The sequence below is a fragment of the Choloepus didactylus genome, chromosome 12 (assembly GCF_015220235.1).
Source record: "Choloepus didactylus isolate mChoDid1 chromosome 12, mChoDid1.pri, whole genome shotgun sequence".
In the NCBI taxonomy this organism is placed as follows: Eukaryota; Metazoa; Chordata; class Mammalia; order Pilosa; family Megalonychidae; genus Choloepus; species Choloepus didactylus.
The window spans coordinates 26,869,535-26,890,099 of NC_051318.1; the positions used below are offsets into that span (position 1 = coordinate 26,869,535).

Below are 20,565 nucleotides of genomic sequence, written 5' to 3' on the forward strand. Positions count from 1 at the left end.
AACCTAAGAGAGGACCAGCTGGGCAAAGACATAAGCTACAATGGACTTGATGAGTACCCTAAGGCCCAATCCCAAAGTATGATGTTTTAAGCTAATCATCAAAGATTTAAGGTGTTATTAAAATTGATTTCCTTCATGATCCTAAAATGATGAGATTTCACTCCAAATCCCATTCCTGCTCTAAGGGGAAAAGTCTCTAAATAAGACATGGTTTCTTTTTTAGTGATAAATGCCATCAATTTTGAAATGGATTTACACATTATTTCTTTTATGCATGAAGCTAATTTAAAATTATTAATGCTTCTGATCCCTGAAAACTCATTTTTTAAAAGAGCCATAATGAAAGGCAATATATAAATACAAGGGCTACAATGGAAGTGTTTTGTATGTTTGTATGTGAATGCTTATTTGCACAAATCCCTCTGGACAGCATACTAATAAAATCCAAAGACTGCTCACAGCTAGCACAGCTTCCTTTACAACTGTAAAAACAGTACAAGAGCTTCTGGATGACTCTCCAGACTCTAGGACTGGGAAGCTATTCACAGTTCATCTCAGCTGATGCTATTTTACTGCAAAATGGTGACTGAAGCTGTGATAATTTTGAAAATACTCAGGTTACTCAGGGTTGTAGTAAACTTATAAGAATGGCTGCCTCACAGGAGTAACAAGAGGGGCCAGTATTAAACAGGAGCAAGAAAATCAATAGTTGTAGCACAATTGCATGTAAGGGTCTTAGAGTAAAAACACAGGTTTCATTATTGCTTATTATTCTAAGTATCCTTGTTTACATTATAGAGACATTTCCACAATGAATGTCCTCATGTGAGGTATTTAGGCATATGTAGGTTGTTTTGCTCGCTTGTTTTTGTTTTTAAATCTACGTGGCAAGATTGTACTTACCAGGAAGGTAGGGAGATGCCCAGACAATCTTCTTGAGCCTGTTCCTGTCTTAGCTTAGAGAGCATGAAGAAAGAGTACAAAGAGTTGCATTCTAATTGCAGCTGCTCCTTGTCATTCCCACACATCAGCCACAACTCGGGGCTTCTGTTTTCCATGAGTCAAACGTGGATAACTATCTATCTATCTATCCTAAATCATGGAGTTGAAATGAAGATCAAAAGAAATGAGTAAATGAAATTGCCTTGGATATGCAAATTGTATTAATTTTCAATTGAGCAACTGAAGCCTTAGAAGAAATTCTTGTGCAGTCACAAGTTGGGTGTTTTTTTAATGAATGCAAGTTGAGCCTGTCTCATGAAATGTGGCACCTTCAATCCAATCACTCTAAGAATATGATGAGTTTCATGGTTTCCTGAGGTCAAGGAGAAGGGCCCATTGCATAATCCGTATTGTTTCGCTTGCAAATCCCCACAAGGTCTTCTCACTAATACTCACTTGGCTGGAGCCAGCACTGGATTCACTCCTCCAGCCCCTTTCTGCCTTTGGTGACCCTCAGCACTGCTCAGTTCTGCCTCCTCCAATTCTTCTGTTCCCATACATAGCAGTGTCTTTTCTCCAGCCCCAGTGCCAGATGACAAAGAAGCCCTACAGGCCCAACTTCCTAATCAAGGGAATCATCCAACCAAGGCTGCTCTTTACTGAGATTGGATTCTCTTTTCAGCTGCTTACAAAATAAGATTTTCTCCATATGGTCATAATCAGTTTAAAAGCACCAAGCTGAAGACCTAATTCTATTTTGGTCTTTGTTTATGGCCAGAAGATCTTTATTCTTTAGATGATTTTGCTGAAATTTCACAGATGAATGAAAAACACTTTAAAAAAATTTGTTTCTCAAGCACCTATATAGCACTTAACATGAGTCAGATACTGTTCTAAGTGCTTTACAAAATTTAACTCAGTCATCAAAAACAACCCCACAAGAAAGGTATTATTATCATCATCACTGTAATTTCCCTTGAGGAAAAGTATGACTGAGGGGTTGACAAAAGTGCCCGAAATCAGAGAGCCAGTAAATGGTAGAGCCAGGATCTGAAGCAGGACAGTGTAACCAGGGAGTCTATACCCGTAATCACTACAACACAGTGCTCCAATGGGTAACACTCTGGGAGTGAGTTTAGACACTCAGAGGAAGCAAGATCAAAGGGTTAGATGGATGGCTTTACAGACAGATACAAGATTATGGCTCCACAATGCTCCATTTTGATTTGCAGGTCCACCTGAAAAGCAGGTTGGCAGCAGACTGTATTTCATGTTAACCTTGATGCTCATCATTTTTGTTGTGGAGAAATATTTTTCCTGATGGCAGACTGTCTTCTCAAGTTATCATACTTGAGTCTTAAATTGAGTGGAAGAAAATAGGCAGTCAAGTTCACAGTATTTCACACCTAAAGCTATCTGGCCATATGAGAATAACCCAGATGATAAACTTCCTCTTTAAAGCCAAATTAGAAGTTTCAGAATTATAAGAAATAATTACCTCTTCACTGAAACAAGGTAAACTTGGGTCTAGGTGTGTGACATGAGTTAAGCTACTTAACTTCTGAGCCTCAGTAAGGTATGCACAAATAGGGGTAAAAGGTGTTACTTTGAGGATTAAATGAAATTATCCACGTAAACCATTTTGCACAAGGTAATTGACATCTGGTATTTGTACAACTAAAACCCATTGTTACCCTTGTTGTTATTACTGTTATTATCAATAAGTGAAATACACAGTATTTGAATGAATTACTTAATTTAGGCATTATGCAGAATTTCTATGGATTCCATCTCAAAGGCCTCATGAAATGGAATATTAGGAACACAATTTAACACCTATCAAAATTTCTCAGCAATTAAAAACCCTAGGAGAGTCTTTCCATATTCAGGCACCAACGAACAAACACAGCAGCTATTTTGTTAGAAGCAGTAACAGCAAATGAAGCACAGTGAAGCATCTGAGAATGGAAAAGACAACAGGGAGAGAAAGCACCCAGTCAGAAGGAAACAAAAAATAGAGTCAAGTATGGAAATAGTTGTTGGAGGTTTAAAAAAGGAAACTTTACAGTTACAGAATATAATAGTTGAAAGGACCTCTGGAGTTAAATCTAACCTGCTCATTTTTAGAGATGAACTTGAAGGTCAGGCAAAAAATAAAGACCTTAATAATGTTCAATGAGATAAAAGAAATCTTAGAAAACATGGAATATGTGATAACACCCAAATAGAGGAATTTCCTATCCCTTAAATATTAAACCAAATATAGACATTGCTATCTGACAATGGGGCATAATGGAAGTAAAGTTCTTATCCTGGCTAAACCCTGATTTACTGCATAAAATGCTCACATAACAATAAATATGAGTTGATAGTAGAAAGAAAATTTGACTTGTATGCTGAGATAACAGAAAAACAAATGATTCAATTCTTAAAATTTTGGCAAAATATATTTTTGGAAAATATGAAAGAAACAAATCAACTGGATAATAAAAAGAGGAAGCTGAGGTTTAAAGTGATAAAGAAAAATGATACAATACATGGTGAATTCATCAGAATGAAGGCTAGAGAGAAATGGCAGAAAAGGAAAAAAATCATTGAGAAAAGATACAGCAAGTAGAAAGCTAGAAGAATATAAGGACAATTCCCTTTATGATCTTCCTAATCGGTTACTCTACCCAATCCTCTCCTAAATCTCAATTCCCTTGTCATCCGTATCTCCTTCAATGGATGAAACTTTGTCTTCACTATCACTAGGACTTAGATTTGACAGTTCTCCACCTTACCATATTTGCCACCTCTAAAAATCAAAATGTATCACAATCATAGATTATAAAAGAAAATCTGCAAATGCACTTTAGTTGTAAACCTTAAACTAGCCAAGGCCACCTGTCATTTTTTGGAGTTCTAAAAATCCTTGAAATTATAATTGAGTTCTTCTTTGATTTAATTTTCAATTATATAATCAGAAATTATAGTGCTAATTTCACTATTAGACAGTAGACTACAAAGAAAAAGGGCAAATTTCAACATAAAACTTATTTCAAAATTTCTAAAGCTTTGCTTTGAAATTCAATAAAAGAAAAATGCAATTAAACCCTATCTTTAATTATATAAAACAAATACACCATTATTAATCTGTTTATAACCTGTTGTAAAAAAGAAGCCTAGAAAACAGATAGATTGGCTATTTTTGTTTTGTTTCATTTATAAATAAAGCACAATCAAAAAACAAAACTATGGACACAGATAAATTAATATTTATCAAAAACAACTTATTATAATATAAAGCAGTTTTAGCTCGAACTTTAATTCTGTTTACTTAGAAGCTTATAACAAATCCTAAAAGCAAAGTGGAACATATTGGGATTTACTTTTAATATCAACATTTGAAATGTAAAATCCTTCCAATATGTGATTTACTCTTCTCATTCTAGTGATATAAGTGATATAATAATGTAAAGAACAAGGCCAAAATATTTTAATCATTAATTTCAGACCATTTGGAATGTATCCTAATGATTAACCATTCCCTGACTTGACACTCACTTTAAGGCTTTCTTTCTTCCACATAAATGTGATGCCATGCTTTGTTTTTTTTTTTTTTTTTTTTTTCCCCACCTGTAAAACTAGAAGGGGGATAGTGTGGAGTAAGGATTAAAGATGAGGGGTCTGATTGTGGGGTCTCAATCTATCTTTCTCAGCACTCCAATCTTGGAAAAAAATCAGAGAACCTTAATGAGGCAGTGAAGATAAAATAAGATAGCCCATAAAAATTCTTAGCACAGTGTCTGACATGAAAATGAAGCACCTTTATAGTACAACTAAAAAATCAAATCCAATAATTAAATATAGTTTAATATTAAAGAAGGCAATGCATTTATATACTACTTTAGTCTTTGAATTATCTACAATGGTTTTAAATTAAACGTGTTTTTGAGTGCTTGTGATTCAGAGACAGGTTCCAAAATAAGGTTTTGCCTCATTGACTTCACTTACTCATCACAACAGCCTTGCGAAATGTTAGCTGGAAGCACCACTTCTACTTCCTGGAAAGGAAGATCAAGACATGCCAATTGTAGGTCTCTCTCTACATCTGGGAAGTGCAACAACTTCTCTGACAGGTAAATCTGGGAAGACCGTCTTCTTAGGTTCTCTCTCCTTTTTCTTGGAGCAAGCTTGCCTACAGAGAGCACATGTTTTCTCCTTCTTCCCTGTTTTGAGCCTTGCCTAGGCAGCATCTCATTTGGGAGACCTGCCTGGTCTGTAAGTGTCTTAGACAAAGTAGATAAAACTGCCTGAATTAAAGTTCATTTTCAAACCCTTTCACCTTCCATATTTAGATATGTCCTCCAATGTAGGACAGTGATCAGTGTTATTTGGCCTCCACTTAATGTTTGATTATTGTTCAGATTGTTTAGAACTGAGATAGTGGCATTTATTGAGGGTCCCTTCAAATATTACAATATGAGACATAATCTCCATTTAGGGACAAGAAACAAGTTCAGAGAAATTAAGAAACTTCCTTAAGACCCACTGCTTGTATAAGTATATTTCATTGTCAAAATGAATTTTTTTATTTATACATTTATTTTTACATATAATTTACATATCACAAAATTCATTCATTTAAAGTTTAACTTTTTTTTTTTCTTTTTGCTTACGCTTTTGGTTTTTCATGTAAAAAATCATTGCCAAATCATGGTTGTTGTGATGATTACATTCATGTACCAGTCTGTCTAGATTATATTGTCCAATTGTCTGGTCAAGATAGCTCAGGCACGATTGTTACTGTGGGGTATTGATTTGCATGTACAGTCAGTTGGTTGCCTCTATGGCTGACTGCATCTACAATCAACAATGACAGGAGTCCCCTCATATAATAAATTGGAGGCCTCAAGGCCAGAACTGAGGATTTCAGAAGTCAGAAAGAAGAATTTCCATCTTTACTTTGGCCAGCAGGATTCTCCTGGGGACCTGCACTTCACCCTCATAGAGTATCCAACTTAAGGTCTGCCCTATGGAATTTGGACTTGCCAATCCCCGTGGTCATGTGAGCAAATTCCTATAATAAGTCTCTTATTATTTACATACAAAATATGTAAATATTGTATAACACATAAATGTAATATTCCATTGGCTGTTTCTTTAGAAAACCCTAATATACAAACGTTTACACTTATGTTTTCTTCTAAGAATTTTATAGTTTCAGCTTATATTTAGGTCTTTGATCCACTTTGAGTTAATTTTTGTACATGGTATAAGGTAGGGGTACAACTTCATTGTTTTGTCTGTGGATATCCTGTTATCACAGCACCATTTGTTGAAAAGACTATTATTTCCCCTTTGAATTGTCTTGGCACTCTTGTCAAAAATAAGTCAGCCATAAATGTTAAGGGTGTACTTCTAGACTCTCAATTCTATTCCATTGATCTATATTGCTCTCCTTATGCCAGTACTACAATGTCTTAATTAATGTAGCTTTGCAGTAAATGTTGAAACTGGGAAATGTGAGTTCTCCAGCTTTGTTCTCATTTTTCATGATTTTTTTTTTGGCTCTTCTGGGTCCCAGATTTCCTTTTGTTATTGATTTCCAATTTCATTCCATTGTCATCAGTTTCAGATTTCCTTTTGTTATTGATTTCCAAGTTCATTCCATTGTCATCAGAAAATGTACACTGGGTGCTTTCAATTATTTTAAATTTACAGAGGTTTATTTTGTACCCTAGCCTATGGTCTATTCTGGAGGATGTTTTATGTGCACTTGAGAAGAAATATGAATTTTGATGCTGTTGGATAGAATGTTCTATATATATATCTGTTAGGTCTCATTAGGTTATAGTGTTGCTCAAGTCTTCCATTTCCTTATTGATCTTCTGTTTTTTCCATCCATTATTAAAAATGGGGCATTGAATTTGCCAACTATTAAACTGAAATGTTTTGAACATGTCAAAACCTCATGCCAGTAATATAGAAGGACCTCTGAAGAAATATGAAGAGAGATTTATGATATGTAAATAGAGATAATTTTTTTAGATGGGCTGTATTAAAATATCCAGATTTTCTTTCATTTGCATTTTGCTCATTCTCACTCTGATAAAAAGGATATTTCTATCACATTGATAATTTCTTTAAAAGTTGTCCATGTTTCTGTTATTTTTCCTAATGTATACTGAAAAAAGGAAAAATCTGGAGGTAATACTCTATCAGATGCTTAATGTCTTTGACACTAATTTTATAGGCACTATCTTTTTTATTATATTATTGTCTGGATCTGTAATTTCTTTACTGAATTACTGTTAATGAAGGAAGATGCTGTACTTACAAAAGTTTTTTAAATGATCTGAAGGACTTTAAAACTAGGTCCCAGAACTATTTGCAATATTCTTTCTTTATTTAGATACTCATTGCCCATCCCCACCTCATTATGTTTCTTGCCTGTTTTGTTTCATATCCCAGGCACCAACATCAGTAAGTTCTGTAAAACTATTTTAAATGAATTACTGAGTATGTATAGCTAAGTTATACATATTATACATATTATACATCTATGTTGAATATACACAGAATGTGTGTATTAATGTATTCCAGAAAAAGAAGGTTCTCGAAGAGTAATCATTGTTTTCTATGCTAAATGACTTCTTCCCAAGTAAAGTTAACGTTAATTGAAATGTTATGTATCATTAGTCACTCATCATTGACACTTTGTATCACTTGTTTCAGATTTTGAAAACAACTGCACGGTTCCATCCCAGCATTTTACATTTTCAATCATCAGGAATATCTGCTTTATTAGGAGATGTTTTTAGACAATAAGAGAGCATTCATTTTATAATTTAGAGAGAACAAATTGCATATTTGTATTTCCTACTTTAGCAAATTTAATCATTATGATTGTTACTGGAAACCTCACAAATAGTGTTCTGGTCTCATGGCAGTTGAAATTGATTTAATACTTGAAATACTACTGTTTAATAAATCAGAGGATTGTCCTAAAATTATGCGAATTCATCATTGTCCACAAGTATTGTTAGCAAATATGTTGATAGATTCAATTGTCTAACTTTTAATTAAGAAACAGACTTAATATTGACTGGAAAATGACTGGTAACTAGAGAGGATGGGAAATTAGAATAATTGACTTTTCAATCAGCAAGGTTCTATGACTTTATTTTACCATTCTAAAAGGAAGACACTTACATTTTACTGGAAAGTGTTGAAAGATCATGAATGATCTCTTCATATGGCTCCTCTTGTGCTAAGGTTGGATCAGATAAAGGCTCTTTCATTTTTTCTTCCCAGGCAATTTCAGCTTTTAGCAGCATTTCCTCAATAAACTCAGATGCAGCAATATCTACCAGACACAACAAGAAAATCAGAAAAAGTGGATGGAGATAGCACAGAAAACTATTTACTTTCAATAATTCCAATATGTTTAAAATGCTAAAATTTATCACCCACAAAGCAAAATGAAAAACATTAAAAGTTCATGATAGAAATAATATTTCAGTACTGCCAGTTTAAAAGACTATCTCATTTTACCCCAGTGTCACATTTAATTACAAATGAAATGAAGAAATATAAAAGATAAAATATTCACTGGAAGGTAATAAGTAAAATAAAAAGCCATTGAAAAGCTAAGGTTTTCATTCTCAGTTAAAACTATTCTTGCATCTTGGTGAATATGAATCAAAATGAAAACAGTATACTTTCCCAAAGACTAAGCTAATATAAAACACATAGCAGGCATTCTACAAACCTTCTACTAAATAGGTAGATATAATAATGAATATTCTCAATTAGGCTGTTAAAACAGTGGGTCTAGCTTCTCTCCCTAACCTTTTCCTCACTCAGAAGCATTAATACTCATATTTCCTAACAAATTACACATACAGACTGTATATGAACAATTTCAGCAGCAATATAAATATGCACCAATTAACTATTTAATAACAATTGAAACTCAAAATTGATAGATCTTGAATTAAAATTCACATTTCTAATAATTAAGAACCCAATGGAGGTGATTGCTCCTTTTCAACCCTCATGACTAAATTGCATAACCAACTATTTCTGAACATTTTTATATAAGTTTATGGGCTGGATTAGGTAATTCAGCTACCCCAAAAAGGTATTTATGCAAGGATTTTATAATTTTATCATTATTTGCCTCAGGTTAAAAACTGGAGGTTTAAGGAGGAGAAAGCTTGTTTCCTCACATGGGGAGATTTGGTTTCTGTCCCATCTAACAGTTACACCTCAGACTGCTTGTTTTCCCCAGATAATTTTAATGTGTCTATTCCAAATTCAAGAGAGAAACACAAAATAATGAGAATCTAATATAGTTCTCATAATGATTTTCATTTGCTTAGTCACATGAGTGTCTAGTTTACTATTCTTCTGTGCACGATTTTCTCTGTTTCATTGTTGCCAATCAATTAGACCCTGGTATATCTTGCATTTACTTGAAACTTTTCACTACATTATGGCTCTTTGCCCCTTATATGTGAGAGATGCAGTTTCATTCAATCAAAAGTATTTATTGAGAGTTTACTCTGGGCCCAGCACTGTGTCTTTTACTGAAAATACTGCACAGAAAAGGTATTGCATTCATTGTAGATTTTGCATGACCAAAATGGACAAACTTGTCTAAGAGAGTCATCATACACTACAGATGGCGTGACCAGGACTGATCTAGACCAGAAGAACTTTATTCATTCACTAGAGCTCTAGGAGTGTCAACTGCCATTTACTTGGGCATCAGTTTTGGCACAGGACAACAGACCTAAAAAGTTAAAGTGTGACAGTCAGGAGTCCATGTGTTCAATCAAATCTTCCCTTATCTGGTAAACACACCATGTTATATAGAACTTGAAAAATGCGATAGACTGTTAAAGCTAGACTACAGTTAACAGAAGATGTGATTTATACTTTATGATAAACACATTTTTTAAAAAGGAAAGATGCTACAAATTTCTATTTTCTATTTAATATTTACCATTAGGCATAGTTTTATAGTTAATATTAAGTTACTAGTCTATCACTGAGATTAGTCTGCATCTAAAGTTTGAAACCATTAAGCTATCTTACAGTTTATATCTTAACTCTTCCGTTTATTTCAGTGGGGAAGACATGGTAAAGAAACATTAATCTATGATGTGTAATTCAAGTAAAATATATAATAGAGCAAATTCCCTGTCCTGACTTAAGAGGTTTATCAGGTTGATCAGATAATCATACTCCTGGAAGTATATTCCAATATGAAATCTCAGGCATAAAGTGCTTTTAGGTTAATATAGAAACAAGAAAAATAAATAGATTTGTTAAGTTATTTGGATCAATTGCTACTTTTGAAACTCTTCCATTTTTTTAAACTTATGCCAGATCACTGTCTATATTACTTAGAATTTAATTTTTAATATATAAAAAACTGTGAGTAGCAACTTTGCTGTTAAATTTTAAAAGCTAGAAAATTAATATGGCATCCATTTAGAAAGTAACTATATGAATATATAACAGACTAGTGGTAAAAAAAGAAATCTAGATATTTTCAAAAAGGTATTTATTATAAATAAGAAACATTATAGTCAAGATTTTCAAAGTTTTAAATTAACATGAAAAGGATAGTACCTAAATATCTCTGCATATTTAGAAAGACGTGCAGAAAATTACTATTATTGTTTAAAAATATCATAATAAATAAGCACATCTGATGTGATGAGAAACTAGTTAAGTAACAGTGAAAATATACTTGTGAAAAGATCTATGCAGAAAAATTACTATTATTGTTTAAAAATACCATAATGGATAATCACATTTGGTATGACAAGAAACTAGTTAAATAACAGTAAAAATACACTTTAAAGTCAGTGACACTGAAGGAATTGTCTCCCTGGAAATTTAAGGTATGAAAAATAAAATGCAATGAAGTATAACAGTACCCTATAAACTTAACTGCTCTTTAGTAGACTCTTCTAATGGAACAATGCACATAGTTCTACAAACTGCACTTGAACTGGGATGATTTTTACATAGCTTCACAGGACAATCTGCCTCATTTTGTGGTTACAATTATGCTGGATGAAAACTTCAGTACGACAGGAAAGAAACAATAATGTTCAGTGATCCCAAGTTGCTTATAACCTACCTGACGGCTTCTCTTCATTGCAGTTCAGAAGGTTTGGGTTTGCCTGATGCATCAAAAGAAGTTTCACCAGGTTTGTCTGAAACATTAAAGATAATTGCAATAGGAAATTCTATGCAAGATAATGAAGATTCATCAGTAAATAATACAGAGTTGCTGCTCTCGAGAGACACAGACTCATGGAATGAGAATATACTTATATAATTGACTGCATTATATGTTTCTTATTATCCCCATTCTCAGTTCTTCTTTTAAATGACAGAAAATTAGATTTTTTTTTTCAAAAGTAAGTTGCTAAACAATTCCAGCAATTCATGCATAAGAACAAAAATTACTTATCAAGAGAAGGCTAAATTTGAAAAGGTTCACTTACACCTTTTTTGTTTATTTTAAGGCATTTTATGGGAGGAATTATATAATACAGTGTGTGGGTATATTTTAATTTAGCACTTCACAGAAATCCAGTTGTTTGTAGTCTCCATTCATGACAGCAGCATGGACAATATGAACCTAAAGTCACACCAAAAATTAGCAAAACTCAATTTCAAATATAAGAATGAAGCAACTAAAGATACCATATTTTAAAATCATTTATTATAAAACATTTCATACACACAAAGAGTATGTATCATATAGATGTACTATGGAAAGAGCAGTAATTAAATAAACCCCATTGCACCCAACTTAAAAAAATACATCATTAATGGCATCTTTATTGAGTTCCTCCCCCAAATTATCCCTTTCCCAATTTCCCCATGTTGACTATGATTGTAAATTTGGGGCTAATTATTAATCTGTTTTCTTTATTATATTTAGCAGTCACATACAAAAGTATCTCTAAACAGCGCATTGTTTAGTTTCGCCTATTTTTGACATTTGTAGAGATCCTTCTGTGCTTTTCTTTCATGGCTTAACTTTGCATTTTTCCAGAACCATCGGAGTCAATGGGCTCAATCAGGGTTCATTCATTTTCATGGCTACATGGAGTTGCATTTTACCAATATATTGCAATTTATCTATCCTTCTGTCAGTGGACATTCAAGCCGTATCTAGTCATTTATTTGTACAAATAATGCTGCTAGAAGTATTCTTGCTTATATTTCTTGGTTCATATGTACAAGAGTTTCTTCAGGATATATGTGCATAGGAGTTATACTGCTAAGGCATAGTTTTGATATCTTCATAGTTACATAGTTCCACTATTTTTTCCAAAGTGATTGTTCAAATTTACACTCCCACTCTTGACAAGAGTTCTTGCTTCTCAAACTCTATCTTATAATTCTATTATTGGACATTAAAATATTGCTATATTACTGGTGGTAAAAGAATAGTTCATTGTGATTTTAAAGCCCATTGCTTTAAAAAATGGAGGTATAAAAGGAAGACTCTTCAGACTTTTTTTGTTCCTTACGTCATTTTTGAAAGTTTTTTTTTTTCTGAGAATTTGCCATTTTTGTCCAAGTTTTCAAATTTATTGGTATGGAGTTGACATTTATATCTCCTCATTGTCTTTTCTTATTGTCTTTTTAATATCTATGCAATTTATATAGCTGTTTCCTTTTGCATTACAATATCATTCATCTGTGTCCCATCTCTCTCTTTCAACAAATGTCTTCAGAATTTGGTCCATCTCGTTAAGCTTTACAAAAACAAAATTTTTTATATTGTTGATTATTTCAGTTGTATCTTTGCTTTATAGTTCAATAATTTTTGCCCCTCTTTTTTATATCCTTAGTTTGACATTCTTTATGTTTATTAATCTTTTGCCAGCTTCTTAAGTTGGACCATTTAGTTAATTACTTTTCAGCCTCTTTTTTTAAAATAATATAAGCATCTGTTATTTGCTTTGCAACATAAAAGGCTGCACCAAAGCATCACTTTTTCTCTATCTCACAGGTTGTTATCCTTACTGTTTTCATTAAAATTCAATTAAATTAATTATCTTTAAATTGTCATAATGAGTTCTTTCTTTGATTCATATGGTAAAGTATGCTCTGATATAGTATTTTTCCATAAGGAAAAATAGCTCATACTCACTTGATAAACATTGATCTATAAGCAATTTTTACGAGGCAAGGGGATCCAAAATAGTGGAAGTCAAGCAATAAAATTAAAAGTCCACAATTTCTGTTGTGCACTGGAAATTGGAGTCCTCTTGGACATATTTTTTCTAAGGCACTTAAAAAAATGAAGAATAATTTAAATGAAATAAAATGAGCAAATATTAACAGTATAGTGGAAGAGTTTAGAAAAATGTGCATACCTGTGTAATTACCACTTTAATCAAAATATAGAACATTTCCGTCACCCCAAAGTGTTCCCTCCTGCTCCCCTCTCCAGTCAATTCCTAAAGGAAGTAACACTGATTTATATCACTTCTGATTAGTTTTGTCTGCTTTTGAACTTTATATAAATAGAATCCAGAAATTTATATTCTTCCATGTTTTTGTAAATACTGGCACTTTGTTCCTTTTTTGCCCCTCCCTCCTTTTTTTGCTGAGTTAAAGTTCATTGTGTGAATAGACCACAATCTGTTCATCCATTTTCCTGACAATTGAGAACTGGTCTGTTTCCAGTTTGAGGCTATTTTGAATAAAGGTGGTCTGTACATACATCTTTTTGTAGACTTAGATATTTCATTTATCACTTGAAAATCCCTAGGAGTGGAATTACTGGGTCATTTGGTAAGTGTACATTTATTTTTTAAAAATTGAAAAGACAATTTTTCTAAGTGGTTTTACAACATTTTACATCGTCACCAACACTTTGCTTCACATTTTCTCCAACACTTGATATAGTCATTCTCTTTTTAAATTTTAGATCTCATACTCGATATGAAGTAGTATCTCAGTGTAGTTTGGTTTACATTTCCCTGATGACTTGTGATGTTAAACAATTTATAATGTGTTAATGGCCATTTCTATATTTTCTTTTGTGAATTATCTACTCAAGGTTTTTAAAATGCAATTTTATTGAGGTATATTCACATAATATTCAGTCCTCTAAAGTGTACAATCAGTTGTTCATGGTATCATCATACAGTTGACAAGAATTTTTTTGCCCACTCATTAGTGATTATTTATCTTTCTATTTTTGTTCTATAGGAGTTCTTTACCTAACATAGAAAGAACTTGTCAGATACAGGTATTGCAAATATTTCTTCCCCATCTACAGCTTGCTTTTTCGTGTTATTAAAAAATGCCTTTTTATGAATAGATGGACTTTCTATTTATTTTACTTTAAAGTTCAACATCTTTATATTTTTTCCTCTGATGGCTAGTGCTTCTATATCCTAAGAAATCTTTGCCTACCCAAAGGTCATGAAGATATTATATTTTCCTCTAAAAGATTTATAATCTTAACTTGTATGTTTATGGTGCTCCTCAAGTAAAATTTTGTAAATGGTATATAAAAGTCTCTAGGTTCATTTTGTTTCAGCACCATTTGTTTTTCAGCACCCATGTGTGCTATGAAAAGTCTATTTTTCCTTATTGAATTGCTTTGGTGTCGTTGTAGAAAATCAATTGACTTTATAATTTTCTGCTCATTTCAGGACTCTATTTTATTTTCCATTGATGCATTTGTCTCTCCTCACTACATCTTTTATCTTGATTATTGTAGATTTATGGTAAGTATTGAAATCAGGTAATACAAGCTCTCTAATCTTCTTGCTCTTTTTCAAGATAACATAAGTACTTTGCATTTCCATATAAATTCTAGAATGAAGTTTTCCATTCCTACAAGAAAGGCTGCTAGGATTTTGATTGGAATTGCTTAAAATAGATAGATGCTATATTCGTTTTTTATGGCTGACAACAAATTACCCAAAATTGGTGACTTAAACAATGCAAATTTATTATCTTGCAGTTCTTTAAGTGCAAAGTCTGACATGAGCCTCACTAGACTAAATTCAGTGTACTGACAGGGCTGTGTTCCTTTTGGAGGCTCTAGGGAGGAATCTGTTTCTTGGCTTTCTTGCTTTTAGAGGTCTCCCACATTTCTTGGCTTTAAGTTCCCTTCCTCCATCTTCAAAGCCAGAAATTTTGCATCACTCTGGTTATTCTTTTTTAGTCACATATCCCTCTCATCTCAACCAGGAAAGGTTCTCTGCCTTTAAGGACACATGCAATTAGACTGGGTTCACCTGGATAACCCAGCATAAACTTTCCATCTCAAGATTCTTAATTTAATCACAGCTACAAAGTCCTTTTGCCATGTAAGGTTGCATAAACATAGACTCATTGGATTAGGTTATGATCATCTTTGGGTACTACTGCTCTCCTTTCCACAGATACCTTAATAATGTTCACTGTATGAACACATGAATATGGTGAAGTTATCCATTTATTTAGGTCTTTAATTTCTCACTACATTGTTTTTAGGTTTTCAGGGTAGGGAATTACACAGTTAATTATATTCCTATATATTTTGTGTTTTTAATGCTACTGTAAAAAGCTTTGATAAATTCATTTAATGGAATTTTTATGTATACACCATAACATCTTCATATAATGTTTTATTTACCCTTTTATCCTTTCCTAACTTTGTCTTTCATTTCCATTTACTGCTTTTTTATATTGAATAGAATGGTAATGTTTTTTTCAGTCAATTGGATTTTTGCATTTATAACACTCACTGTGGCATTCTCTAATCATACTGAGCATCCTGTCCAGGCATTCCAAGTTATCTCCCCAAATAACAATTATTGTTCTTGTCAGCACTCTCATTATAAAATTAACTATGTTTTGAATGGTCCCACCCCATTGCTAGTTTTCCCATTAGCCCATTTAAAATCAATGGATGGCGGGAAGGCTTGTGGGAAGATGGTGGAGTGGGGAGCTCCAGAACTCAGTCCTTCCAACATAACAACTATTAAATAGTCAGGAACTGTTTGAAATAAATATTTTTTAAACTCTGTAGTCTAGAAGTACACTATACAGCATCCAGAGAAGAGAGGGAGGAAGAGGCTGATAAATTATGCTAAAGAACAGTAAATTACTCTCTCCCCCATGGTGACTACCAGCAGCCATTACTCATGCTCACGGCAGGCCGCAGTGGAGTCCAGCCCTGACTAGCTCACTGGTCAAACAATGGGACTTAAAAATCCCCTTCCTAGAAAGCCAAGTGTGAGAGATACAAGTCTGAGTAGCCAGCAGGCTGAGCAGGGGTAAAGTCTAAGGGCCCAGGCTTACTGCTGAGAAAACAGATTCAAGCTGACCGTTTTTCTCCTTTGTCTGGACACATTGTATGGAGGATAATTTCCCAAATCAAATGATCTCCAAAAGAAGGAGCATATAAGCATCATGGGAAAACAGTCCAGCCCCATGGAGAGAAGCCAAGCAGAAGACCTGAATGTACAACTCCTCTACCAGGAGGTATGCTTGGTGGTTCAACATCCTGACTTCTTCCTCTGAAAAGGAAATGCCCACAAAGGGGTTTTCAAACCTCACATCCTGGCCCTCAGGGATTTGGTCCAGCAAGTCTGTATTAAAACTCATGCTCCTGCACCCAGTGGATTATGGGAGGAAGGCAGAGGAACTGTTATGGAGGGAAATGTACTCTGATGTTTTTATGCTGCTAATGAAGACCAATAGAAAACACATGGGCATGTTCAAACGTTGGGACGGCCCATTGCGAGGTCATCTGATAGGCGGCCTCAAATTCTATGAACATCTTTTCCTGTTCCTTCAGTGTCTCTATGAACTGAGGCTGCAGAGCTATACAGATTGGCCCACAGTGCAATCCACTTGACTGGCTGTAAGAAAGTAGGATCCTCATCAGAAGAGACAGCATGGGCTTGAATGGCCTGCCATCGGTATCTGCTGTACCTGGGGGACTTATTCCTCTATCAGAATCAGTTCCTAGTCCTGCGACCAAGGACTTGGCTGAGAGGTGTTATTACAGGGCTCTGTCAGTGGCCCCCCGCACAGGAATGCCCTTCAACCAGTTGGGAGCTCTCGCAGGAACCAAGTACTATGATGGTGAAGACACGTACTTCTACCAGTGCTGCCTCCTCTCAGAAGTGCCTTTTACAGGGACATCCTGGAACCTCAAAAGGCCGTATGATCATGAAGGATAAAGATATGGCTGTCTGAAAAGGTACCAGGGAAAGAAGCTATCTCCCAGCCAGAGGCAGTGTTGGGACAACAAAAGGCTGTTGGTTAGCTTCCTCTACCTCCAGAGCCTCTTGCAGCCTCAGAGGAAGTTCAGAGCAACTAGGTTGATAGCTCTGTGCCAGTTGGTTCTGGAAGACTTCCATCTCTGCCTTTCTTATTGGCCATGTCCAACTGACCAGAGCCAGGCCACTGCAGAGGGAAAATCACCAAGGAGCTACTTGTTTCTCCCAGACCTCCTAATCTTCCCCATAGTCATCCTTTGCCTCATGAGTGTGCACAGCCTGAGGGAAACAGGCCCAAAGCAGTATAGGCTGGCAGTAATCTTCACCTTGACCCTTTTCTCCCATCTAATTCAACATGTGAATACCCAAATTCACTGAGTTTCAAAAAAGGAAGCCAATTTGAGAAGCGGGGATCCCCAGTTATGGAAGGCAGGAGAAGGAGACTGAGTAGGGCAACAAGGCTTTCCAGCCTTCTGCCCTGGGCTGTTCTCCAGCCAATCTAGAAAATCCACAGGCTTATCTTATGTTTCTAGTGAGGGGTACAACTCAGAAGCCAGTTTTCATTCCTGCTGTGACTCAGATGAGACAGATGATAAGGAAAACACATCCTTAAGTTCACAGGTCCATTTAGAAACAAGCAGTGAAAATGCCTTATTTAGATACAACTGATGAGGAAGGGCATGTCTCTCTGAATCCAGAAGCAATGTGGAAAAGTGGGACAGGATTCAAATATAAAGTTGCCTGGCCCAGGGGCAACTCATAGGTACATAAACCTCCCCATAGTCTCCCAGATCTCCTGAAAACAACTATTTCCATCAATCTGACAGCCCCATTGAGCCAAAAGCTCCAAGTGAATCACATGGCTTGCACTCAGCTCTTGTCTTCAATCATAGTATTCTGAAGCATCAGTCTGAGCTGAACCCTGCTTTCAGCAACACATCTGACACTGAAGACAGTAGGAGCAGCTTCTCTGAGATAGAGCTTCTCACTTGCTCTTACATGGGGCAGAACACCTCCATTGGCCAGTCTTGCAACCATCTCCAGACCATTCAGAAGAAACTAAAGACCCTCTCTGTAGGGGGGCTGCTGCCCTCCATCAAAGTGATGCTTCGCTCCATCAAGGTGATGCTAGGCTGGCTCCACACCTGCCACAGGCTCCTCACTTCACATTGGCAGAGTTCATTTAGTCTGTGGAACACTTATCTGTGCTGCTGAACCTGCTGCCCTCAGTGAGGGGCCTGCAAGAACCAGGCCTTGGCCTGTCCCACCAGCTCCATGACCTGCTCCAGAGCTGTAAAGGCCCAAATATCTCCATGTTCCTGCAGCTAGCTCCCTGAGGACATTGCCCTGTGCCAGCACTCTCTGCCTCAGGCTTCCCAGGACAGAGTGGACTTAGAGCAGGATGTTCCTCCACTCAATTCCCAGGATGAAGCTGCTTTGTGTACCTGTTTCCTCAGAAGCTTTGGCCACTATGTAACTAAACTCCCTGGACAGGTTCCTGAGGTTCACCTCTAAATTGGGTATTTTTGTGAAGGACCAGAAAACTCTTCTCAGCAGTTTCACAGAATTTGCCTTGCAGGCAAAAGCAGCTGGAGACAATGAAAGGAGTATAAGAAACTATAGAAGCAGACAGTCTGGGGCAAAGGCCTGCCAGCTTCAAACACCCAGGAGAAGGAGGGGGAGATCTGTCTCCTGGGAGATAGAAAGGAACTCTAAAACAACTAACACACAAAAGTCCAGGGCAAGGCAGAAGCTCAGAAAGACAGGGCAAACCCTGCACACCACATTCACCTTAGGCAAACCTTCCTGATAAGAGAGCTGAGGCTCAAGAAAATCTCAGTCTGATCACTAGCTGGATACAAAAACAAAGAAACAAACATCTCAGGGAATAAATTCAGAGTTAACATTTAAAATATTAAAATGTACAATGTGCAAGAAAAGAATACAAGACAAACAGGAAATGATGGCCCATCAAAAGGAAGAGGATAAAAATCCAGAAAACACCAGCAAAGAAGATGAAAATGTGGACATACCATGCAAAACTTTTAAAAAATTTATCTTAAAAATTTTCACGAAGGTGAAAGAAAATACAGAGAAAAAAATGAATGAACACCAATAGATGCATTATGGGAGTCCCAGAAGGAAACAAGAGAAAGGAGCAGAAGAAATATTCAAAGAAATAATGACAGAGAACTTCTCAAACTTAGGAAAATATGTGACTATGCACATCCAAGAAATCCAGAGGAGATCAAATGGAATAAACATGAGGAAAAAATATACTCAGTCAAGTATTGATCATCCTACTGAATGCAAAGCACAAGAAGAGAGTGAGAGAGTTCTGAAAACTGCAAGAGGAAAGCAACATGTTACATATGAGGGAGTCAAAATTAGATTAAGTGCTGATTTCTCATCAGAAACCACGGAGGCAAGAAGAGAGTGGGTTGAAATACGTAAAGTGTTGAAAGAAAACAACTGTAAGCCAAGAATTTTATACCAGCCAAGACTTTCTTTCAAAACTAAGGGAGAGATTAAGACATTCTCAGACAAACAAAAGCTAAGGGAGTTCCCCACCACTATATTTGCCCTAAAAGCAATGCTAAGTGGAGTTTTTCAGACTGAAAGGAAGAACACTAGACAGCAGTTCAAAATGGCATAATAATAAATAAATAGAGACCTTTGGTAAAGGTAACCATTTGGGTAATTACAAATGCCAGAATTACTATAGTGCATTGTTTGGTAGGTAACTCCACTTCTTACTTCCTACAGGTGCTAAAATGTAAATACATAAAAAGCAATGATAAATCTATGCTTTTGGACATACGATGTAAAAAGATTTAAGTGGAAAAAGTACAAAAAAAAGGGGGGAGGACAGAAGGGTATGGGAAAAGTATAAGTGCATGCTACTGAAATTAAGTTAGTATCAAAACAAATATGATTGTATATTTAGGATATTAAATTTTAACTCCATGGTAACCACAAGGAAAAAAAGATAAAAAATATTTCCAGATAGAAATGAGTAGGCACTCAATATGGCACAACACAAAAAAATCAAATAAATAAAAAAGTAGGCATTAAGAGAAGTTAGAGACAAAAAAGTTATAATATTTACAAAGGCTACATAGCAAAATTACAGAAGAAAGTCCTGTATTATCAGTAGTGATCTTCAATGCAAATGGATTAAACTCTTCTCAAAAGGCAGAGATTGGCAAAATGGATAAAAAGCATGACCCAACTACATGCTGTCCATAAAAGACAGACTTAAACTCAAAGATACAGGCAGGCTGAGGGTGAAAAGATGGAAAAAATATATACCATGCAAATAGTAATCAAAATAGAGCTGGACTGGCTAAACTAATATCAGAAA

General features: G+C 35.2%; 1 protein-coding gene across 1 annotated transcript in view; it reads right to left on the reverse strand.

Annotated features, from left to right (window-relative positions):
* Positions 1-20,565, reverse strand: part of MYO16 (myosin XVI) — a 580,757-nt gene that overhangs the window by 359,010 nt on the left and 201,182 nt on the right. The window contains exons 8-9 of the mRNA XM_037800457.1: positions 11,087-11,162; positions 8,140-8,293 (exon numbers count right to left, since the gene is read on the reverse strand). Of these exons, the coding sequence (XP_037656385.1) occupies positions 8,140-8,293; positions 11,087-11,162 (230 nt within the window). The remainder of the gene's footprint in view (positions 1-8,139; positions 8,294-11,086; positions 11,163-20,565) is intronic.